This window comes from Vombatus ursinus, unplaced genomic scaffold, assembly GCF_900497805.2.
Source record: "Vombatus ursinus unplaced genomic scaffold, bare-nosed wombat genome assembly UNPS02014935.1, whole genome shotgun sequence".
Classification (NCBI taxonomy): Eukaryota; Metazoa; Chordata; class Mammalia; order Diprotodontia; family Vombatidae; genus Vombatus; species Vombatus ursinus.
Genome location: NW_020954713.1, coordinates 165,817 through 175,898, shown reverse-complemented (window position 1 = coordinate 175,898; position 10,082 = coordinate 165,817). Strand labels below are relative to the sequence as shown.

Sequence of the window (10,082 nt, the reverse complement as noted above, 5' to 3'; positions counted from 1 at the left end):
TCAACTGAAGATGTTTTTACACAGCATTCACCCACCAAGTTCATGGTCAAATTCAGGATTAAAAATTTTGTGAAAAAAGATTTTCAATTTTTTATTTGCAAAAACTGAGTATTACTTTGTCCTGTAGTGTCGTGTTAATAGTATTGGACTGGACTGTGTGACCCTGGGCAAGCCATTTAACCCCCATTGCCTCACAAAAAAACAAAAACAACAACAAAAAAATAATATTGAACTGGGAGTCAGGAGATTTGGACTCTAATCTTGACTGTATCACTAATTCACCATATGGTCTTAGGTGAGTTGCTTTTGATCTCTGGGTCTCAATTTTCTCATCTATAAAATGTGGTAATTGAAGTAGGTGATCTTTAATATCCCTCCTAGTTGCAGTACTTTATAATTCCATTACATATTCCAGATACATATACATATACATGTATGTATATGTAAATATATATGTGTATGTGTGTGTTCAGAGGGTTCTGAGGAAGAAAAGAGCTTTTTCCCAGGAAATTGAAATTGAAAAGTGATCATACCAATTCTGGAAAAGAAGGAAATAAATATTTATATAGCTCCTGCTATGTGCGAGGCACTGTGCTAAGTGGTTTACAATTACTATCTTGTTTGATCTTTATAACTACCATTTAAAGTAGGTGCTATAATTCACCACATTTTACTGTTGAGGAAACTGAGGTAGACAGAGGTTTAAGTGACTTGCCCAGGATCACAAAGCTAGTAAGTGTCTGGGACTGGATTTGAACTCTGTTCTTCCTGACTTTAGATGTAACACTCTATCCACTATGCCACCTAGCTGCCTAGCTCCACTTAGCTGCTAAGAAACTGCACCTTTGGAAAAGGGTGCTGATTTTAGGAAGAGAATTATCAGTTTTTAATTAGACACTAAAGTTTGCTTGTTATGTAGCATAATCATTGTATTCTGTAACACCTGAAAATTCCAGATTGTTTTTGGAATTGTCCCTGTAAATTTTAATTGATAAGGAAAAGTGAGTTGTAACATGGCGTTGGAGAAACAGAAAAATGCTTCTTAAGCATAGGCTGTACTTGAAGTATCCCAGTAAATCCAACTTCATTTTACCTTGTCAGTCTTAAAATTCCAATTTTACTAAAACTTTGTGTTTCATCAGTAGGTTAAATTCTCCATGACCTGCACTTAAGTTGTCAGTTTGTACATGTATACATAATTTACCTTGCAGAGATTATTTCTCCTTACTAGGTTGTGTTTGATCATGTCGGTTTGTGGAGGTGATTGAGAAGTAGAATTAAAAGACTGCTCCCTCCTACACCTCTGTACTTGAACTAGAGACCTGGTATTAATTCTCCACCCCCCCCACCCCTTTTATTTTTCTTAGAGGAACTCCACCCCCCCCCCCCACTTCCCACCCACACACACTTTGAGGCTCTCTCAACTCTTTTTCCTCTAGTCCTCCTTTAGGCCCTTTTTGAACAAACAGAACAAAACAATCACTGAAGAATTTAGCTTACTGCTCCCTGAATTTTCTTTCCTCTCCCACTCCCTCCTCCCTCTTACCTCAGCCAGTCCTCCTTGCCCCTTTTTTCTACAGCTTTTATTCTGTCAGAGACCTGGAGGAATGCAGAGGGACATATCCGGACATATCCCATCCCTTCACAGGAGTGTTTCTAAGCCAATTTCCATTTCTTTTTTTTTTTTTTTTATTTTTTTTCAATTTCCATTTCTGCTGTTACCCATATCCTATTTTTTCTTTTTTGGGGGGGCTAGGCAATGGGGTTAAGTGACTTGCCAAGGGTCACACAGCTAGTAAGTGTCAAGTGTCTGAGGCTGGATTTGAACTCAGATTCTCCTGACTCCAGGGCTGGTGCTCTATCCACTGAACCACCTAGCTACCACCTCCCCCCCTCCCCATCCTATTAATTTGGAGAAGGATGATGCTCTTCCCAACTCTAACTGCCTTCAAAACAAAGGCTTTGGTGGCCAGGGAGCTCTTCTTTCACAGATTTCCCCTCTAATGCGAAGACTGCTAAGGAGATTTCCCTCTTCCTTAATGACTAATCTTTATTATGCAAAACTTGGCTTTCCTTTCTTGCTTTCTATGTGAGGAAGTTGGTGTGGCCAACTATCTTGTCCTCTTTATCTCCCTTCCACCCCTAAGTCCCACAGTTATGTGGCTGGACTTTCTGTGGAGTCTAGTGGCTTTAGACTTATGCCTGTGAGTGCTATCAATGGTGGCTCTTGAGTCTCCCAGGGAATTCAGATCCTCCCAGGAGTCATAGCTCCTTAATCCTAGGCAAGCTGGCTGTTACTTTCATGCAAAAAGAGGAATTTGGTGGAAGGCTCCTTCTAAAAGATTACTTTATACATTATGCCTTCTTCCTGGAGGGGAGCCTAACCTGACTTAGAACTGTCTCTGACAGTTTTCTCATAGAATGTTTCCATTTGAGGACCATTGTGTTATTTTCTCTGCTTTGGTTGATCCATTGGATCTGAGGTACCAATGCTGGAATTTCCTGGGACTCAGACAGATCACCCATGGATATGGCCTGGAAGAGGAAAGGCACGTTCTCAACATCAGATTTGGGGGTTAGGGGAAGGTATATACCTAGAATCCATACGTCCATATCTATAATTATAACAGCTTATTATGTCTCAGGCCAAGCTTCAACAAAAGCTTCCTTCTTCTCTGGCAAAACACCTTTCCCCTCTCTTCCTGCCTACTGTTCCCTCTCATGCAAAGAAAGGCAATTGAGATCCCTAATCCTGCAGAAACAATCTACTTTTCACTCATTTGGGGGATCCTTCTGTTGTTGGCACTATGAGCAAGAGGAGAGAGGAATAGCCCCTTCTCTCACTGCTGTGGCACAGGGGATAGCAATAGAGGAGATTCTCCTCTGGAGACTGGGATTGTAGTAGAATGAGAGATATCCTTGGCATTTTGAATTCTAAGTTGGAAACTGGGATCCATTTTCCCATAGGAAAAAAAGAAAAAGGAAAACTGAACTTTACACTGGCTATCGGGCAAGCCTGGAAGGCATTCTCTTCTTACTTCCACCTCAGTCCTACATTTCCTTTAAGATGCAGTTCAAGTGCCATCTTCTGCATGAAGCCTCTCCTGATCCTCCCAGTTACTAATGTTCTACCTGTCAGAATGCTTTGTACATACCTACTTTGTCTATATTTGTATTTCTTCAGTTTTTGTTTAAGTTGTTTAAGTTGTATGTGTATTTGTCTTTCCCATTACAGTGTAAACTCTTTGGGAGTAGGGATTCTTTCATTCTTTGAACTTCTTTCAAGTGCTTGGCACATATTGGTACTTAATAAATACCTGTAGATTGACTGATTAATATGAAGTTTAATTGATGATTTTGTTTTATATTATATTCTTAGCTCACTGAGCCTTCCCTTTGTAACAAAGGAAAACAGCTAAGGAAAACTGACCCACACAGCATTGCAACTGTATTTGATTTGCTACAACATTCTACTCCAATGTTCCCCTATGTTTTAAATGAAAGGAGGGAAATGCATTTCTTCATCCCTTTTCTAGGGCCAAGAATGGTCAATAGTAGTACCAGTAGTACTACTATTAGTAATAGTACTAATACTACTACAACTGCTACAACTACTACCCAGGGTGAATGAGTCTAGGCCAGAGTCTCTGTTGGTAACCTTAAGAGAAGAACATTTCTAAAATACCTAGATCCAGCAGTGAGTCAGATAATATTCTATCTCTGGAGATCCCTAGAGATCAGAAAGATATAGCAAGGAAGTCCATAGTTTATATTACTTTTAATAATATTATCTAATAATAGCTAGTGTTTATATAGTGATTTAAGATTTAAGATTTGCAAAGTTATATATTTGTATTCTTGTTTGATCATCACAACAACCCTGTAAGACAGGCACTATTATTATCCCTATTTTACAGATGAGGAAACTGAGGCTAGGAGAAGCTAAATGACTTTTTGCCTTCCCATCCCCAGCCACAGTTCCCATAAGCATATCTGGTAAATGTCTGAGATATTATTTGAACTCAGGTCTATCTTATTACAATTCCATCACTCTATCTACTACACCACCTAATTGCCTCCTAATATCTACTATACTATCTAATTGCCTCCTAATACACAGCATTTGTCTTCATTTTAGGGGTTTTTTTCCTCTTATATAGTCATTGCATATATTGCTTACTTGGTTCTGCTGTTTACTTTATTCTGCATCAGTTCCCCTAAGTTTTCCCTTGTTTCTCTGAATTCCTCATTTTTGTCATTTATAGAACAATAATATGCCATTACATTAATATTAATTTATTTAACCATTCTCCAACTGATGAACATCTGTTTTGTTTCTAGCTTTTTCCTACTGTAGGGAGTGCTGCTATGAATATTTTGGTATATAAGACATCTTTCTTTGTCTTTGACCTCTTAGTACTTCAGCTATATTGTTATTTAAAATTTTTTTTCTCAATTACATGTAAACAGAAAATTTTAACCTTCATTTTTTTTTAACGTTCAGTTCCATAATTTCTCCCTGCCTCCTCCTTAAAAAAGCAAGCAATTTGATATAGAGTATGTGCAGTCTTGCAAAACATTACGATATTAGCCATGTGGCAAAAGAAAACACCCAGAAAACCAAGAATAAAAAAGTAAGATTTTAAAAATATGCTTCAAGGGCAGTTAGGTGACACAGTGGATAGAGCTCTGGCCTTGGAGTCAGGAGGAGCTGAGTTCAAATCCGGTCTCAGACACTTGACACTTACTAGCTGTGTGACCTTGGGCAAATCACTTAATCCCGATTGCCTCACCAAAAAGAAAAAAAAAAGAAAGAAAGAAAAAATATGCTTCAGTTTGCATTCAGACTTCGTCAGTTCTTTGTCTGGAGCTGGATGGCATTTTTTTTTATCATAAATCCTTTGGAATTGTCTTGGATCATTGTATTGCTGAGAATAGCTAAGTTGGTCATTGCCCTATATTGCTGTTACTGTGCGTACAGTGTTTTCCTGGTTCTGCTCACTTCACTTTGCATCAGTTCATGTAAGTCTTCTCAGGTTTTTCAGAAAGCATCCTGCTTGTCATTTATGGCACAGTAGTATTCCATCATAATCATATACCACAATTTGTTCAGCCATTCCCCAGCTGATGAGTATCTTTTCAATTTCCAACTCTTTGCCACCACAAAAAGATTGACTAAATTATTAAATTGACTTTTGTATTGAAGCCTAAGCTCTCATTGTTTCTATACAAAGATGTGTTCTGCGTTCCAGAGAACTCACTTAGAAATGAATTTAATATTATCTAATAATATCTATTTAAGAAAGAGACTGCCTATATTGAATTCTCACTATGCATTGGTTTCCTGGTCTCAAATTTACAGTTTAGGTGAGGAAAGACCAGACAAACCACATGAAATAATACAAGATGATAATCAAATGCTAAACTGTGTTTTTAAGATTCTGAATGTTGTAATAAATTAATGTACTGAAATGAGTGGACTCTGTATGTACAGATGCGTACTGACTTACCAGAGCAGGTTCCCAGGTCTGTTATATTTGTGAGTATTTACATGAAAGGAGAACAAGAAGTCTTTTAGTCTTTTTTTCAGCTGCCAATGAGGATGTCGTGCTGTGGTCCAAAGCAGAGTATCAAACATGCAAGCCATCTCCAATACTCCCTTCTTGTTGTTCAGTCGTGTCCTGCTCTTTGTGACCCTGTGGACCAACTGTCCATGGGGATTTCTTGGCAAAGATACTGGAGTGGTTGGCCAATTCCTTCTCCAGTTTTGTGCAGATAGAAGTTAATTGACTTGCCCAGGGCAACACTCCCTAGTGAGGTCCAAACCAGATTAAAATATAATTGGGAAATATTTAACAAAATGAATAAAAATGCAATAAAACAGAGATAGAATTACAGTTTAAAACTAAGTCAATATGCGGCCCCCAGGGATTCTTATGTACAGATTAGTGGCCCCCATTTTTATTTGAGTTTGACACCACTAAAGTGTCTTTTTAACTGTACAGTGGTTGAGGCTCTGACTCTGAGCTTCTTTGATTCCTGGGTTTTTCCAGAGAAAGAATATCATTTGATATTTTCCTGGACCTAGGTGTTTCAGAGATACTTCTTTCCCAAGGACAGGACACTATCAGATATCCTGGGCTGGGCTCATTCACCCTAGCCTCTTGAGTTCTGATAAGGGAAAGGTATTAGAATTAAGAATTGTGCCCTGCCAGTTCTCCTTCCATGAAAAAAAGACTGAAGGAAGATTGAAGTGATTGAGGTTTATTCTTGGATACAGGAAGAAAGGTACTTGGATACATAAGCACCTAGCCCATATATCATTTCCCTGGTAGTTCCTCAAGAAGTCAGTTACCTTCATCATGCCCCTTTTTGGGAGGTTTTACCAGAATTTATAGCACGAAGAACTCAGCCAGCTGTGGTTTCCCATCCCTAACTCAAAGATTTTACTGTCCCTCTATGTACTTATATTTGTTCCCCTTCTTCATCAAGGATTTCACTGTCAGCTGTCCTAACCAGTCCCCCCAGGAAGTGAAAGATAGATCTTTACAAAAAAGCAGAGGAAGGCTCAGTCTAGACCAGACTTCTTAATATATGAGAAGTCTGACCTTGTCAATCTTGGGCCACCACCCAGGAGCCAGGTGCCACCATCACCCCCACCACTACCACCACGATTCGTATTCTCAACATTTCTACTGGGGAAAGAAGAGTGAAAATGTGTTCCTTGCCCCTACAGTGATTTCAGACTGCTGTTAGCATGTTTTCTCTCTTTTCCCCCCTCCATCTTGAAGTTCATGGGGATAGAATCATTACAAAGGCCATTGCACAGTTTTTCTGTAAAGTGATCTCTCAATTCTTTACCCATCACAATATCATCTTCCTTAGCTTGTTTTTCACTTCCAGCATCATTCCTTACCTTTTATTCCCAACTTCATTTGAACTGTAGGGATAAAAATAACCTTTCCCACATCTTGAGTATCCTTAGGATGATCTGCTGCCAGTGCATGAACTAGTTCTGGGCCAGTTGCAAAACAATCTTTTGTGAATCGGTTTTTGGATTGCTTGTTCTGTTTTGAAGCAGTAAGCTACATCATTAAAATAAATTGGTCAGAGTTACATGGAGTTAAATTTGGGCTCAACTTAAGAAAAAACTGTAATTGTGTGAGTGTGTACATTTATTTGTTAGAAGTTATTTACTTCTAAGCTCCATGTCAACTCTAGATTCTTTGAGTTCTCTGGCAACTAGAGTTGTCCTTTGGAACACTTTGCTCTTTGAGTAGATGTAAGTAGATCTTGATGATCGTCTTTGAGGGATACTGAACAAGAGATTCCTATGCTGCGTGGGGAGTTGGATTAAGGGGTTTCTAGGATTTTTCCAAGTTGGAAGAGTCTCTTACTCTATGGCTTTGCTCTCATTGGGACTAATTGAAGTAGGGAAAGTACCATTTTAACTATGACTTCAGGGAAAGCTGCTGAGCTGAGAAGGATAAAGTCAGTGATGTGGATCTCCTTCAACATCTGGGAGATGAAGTTTTTTATCTAGGCACCAGAAGGTAATAACATTTTGATAGATCTCCTACAAGGTCAGTGTCCCAGGTTCCCCTTTCCCGTGTTTGGGTCCAGATATATCACCTGTTAACATCCAATATGTAATCCTTTCTAAGAGAGGGTGTTAGTTTACTTATGATAACCCCATTTCCTTGAATGTAAGGATGGACAGCTCCTAGGATCATAAATTTGCAACTGGAAGACATCACAGAGGCCAGCAAGTCCTGACACTCTCATTTCATGGATGAGGAAAATGACACATAAAGAGGTTAAGTAGCCCAGTGTCATCCAATTAAAAAGTATCTAGAGCAAGCTTTTAAGCCAGATCTTCCATCATTCTTCAGTCCAGTACACTATCTGCTCTGCCCTGAGGCCTGTCTTCCACATCAGGGTGGTGAGTTACGGTATGGGTACAAAGGAGGAATTGGTCTGGGAGTGTGGCGTTTTCCTGGCTCTTCTTCTGTAGTAGACTGTGATTACTGTCATGGTTGTTGCTGTCCTGTTAACCGGCTCATGTTAGTTTTCTTGAGGCTTGGGAAGCTGAGGTTGTCCCTTCAGGCGTGGCATTAGGGAGTGCCCATGTCCAACATAATGGAAATAACCTGCAAGCCAGCCAAAAGCACCTCTTTTCAGAGATAGTTCTGTTGTCATTGGACATCTAGTGTTTTCATATTCAAAGAAGCGGAGCATCAGGTAAGTAACTTCATCTTCCTTGTCTACTGAGAGTTGTGTCTCCAGGTCACTGTATGGATCAGTAAAAAAAAAAAAAAAAGAAAACCAGCTTCTTGCCCCAAAGGATCCAATTTGTCCATGAATACTGGCTGAAGAGGAGTGAAACAGATTGCATAGTCTTGTGAAAGATAAATCAAAGTTCACAACTGCCCTCTAATTTGTCCCCTAAAGAATGAGAGTAGTGACATCATGTGATAAGAATGATGCCATGGCATGGTGCCTGCTCCATGCCCCTGGCTTCTCTTCTTCATGAAAGGCATATATCTAGCCTCTGGTTTATCATTAATAATGTTCACATCTCTGTGGTCTTACAGTTTTTCTTATTATCTACAGTTGGCTGAATTAACCTGAGCTAAAAAGATGAAGCATTTAAGTCAGTGATTTATATGCTTGGAGGTGGGGGCCTGGTTTCAGGTATCCCATAGTCCTTCACTGAATTCTAACAGCTTCATGGTGCTTGCCCAGGTCTGCTAGGCATAATTAATGAAAAAGTGACTAAGTCTTTAATGTTTGGGTGTGATCTTTAGTTACAGAGGGAGATTTCTATAATAGATAACCAAAAAACAAACATCGGGATGCATTGGTGGTGGTGGTTCATTTAAAACATTATATATGTTCTTCCATGCAGGACACAGCTTAGGCTATGGCTTTGTGAATTACGTGACTGCAAAAGATGCCGAAAGAGCAATAAACACACTGAATGGCCTGAGACTCCAGTCAAAAACCATTAAGGTAAAGAGGTTTTATTACAACTTCCCTTCATTCAGCAGAGTGGTATTGAGTGCTGCCACTTTAAAAAGTGTGCCAATGACCCATCAACTTCCTAGTGTGTTAGATGTATTAGTGTGTAATTAAAAGAGATTCTTTTCAGATTTTTTGTACTTCAGAAGAATATGTTTTATCTCCATTCTTTTTCTATTTGAGAAATTAAATAAATAATGTATGATGAAATCATATTACTCGTGGTTGAAACTAAAAATCAAACAAAAGGAGATGGTTTCCCAAAGTTCCTGCAACATTGTATCATCCATTCCTAAGTTTGGAGTTTATTGGTAAGACTCTGTTACCCTACAGGGAAACATTCTGCTAGCTTTCAAAACCACCCAAGACGTGATAAAATGCAGATATTGTTTCTAAGACCTTCTTTGGAAGTAACCATAATCACAGTAGTAAAATGAAAAAAAAAATAGTGCAGGAAGGACCTCAAGAAGTTGTTGAATTCAAGGCCATTCACTATTCGCATGTAAACTTGAGGGCAGAGATTATGTAGTAGGGAGGGAACAAGCAGTTTTTCCATACTTGCTATGTACCAGGCGCTGTGCAAAGCATTTTACAAATATTATTTGATTCTCACAACAGCTTTGTGAGGAAGGTATTATTATTATCATCCCCATTTCACAGATGAGGAAACTAAGATGGACAAAAGATAAGTGACTTGCCCAGGGTCACACAACTAGTAAGTATCTGAGGCCATGTTTGAACTCAAGTCTGACTCCAGGCCCAGCACTCTAACCACTGTGCCACTTAGCTGCCTCAGGTATCCCCCACTCTGCTTGGCATATATGAGGTGATAATTAAGTACTCTGTGTTTGATTTTAGTTGATGAATTTTCTTAATCCTGGGCTTCTATCTCATATTTAACTCACTTTTGTTTTTTTTTCTTGTTTACACTTCTGTATCCTTTCTTATCCTTTGCCCCTTTACATACCTCATAAGCCCTTTGGTTAAGTTTCATGATTATCCATCTGACTTATCACAGATTAATATTTACAAACTGTTTATCTTTAAATTGAACAAAAAAA

At 38.9% G+C, this 10,082-nt stretch overlaps 1 protein-coding gene across 2 annotated transcripts in view; it reads left to right on the top strand.

Annotated features, from left to right (window-relative positions):
• The window catches only part of ELAVL1 (ELAV like RNA binding protein 1), a 77,491-nt gene that overhangs the window by 38,524 nt on the left and 28,885 nt on the right, over positions 1 to 10,082 (top strand). For both annotated transcript variants that reach the window (XM_027844154.1, XM_027844153.1), the window contains one exon: positions 8,909 to 9,012. In XM_027844154.1, the coding sequence (XP_027699955.1) occupies positions 8,909 to 9,012 (104 nt within the window). The remainder of the gene's footprint in view (positions 1 to 8,908; positions 9,013 to 10,082) is intronic.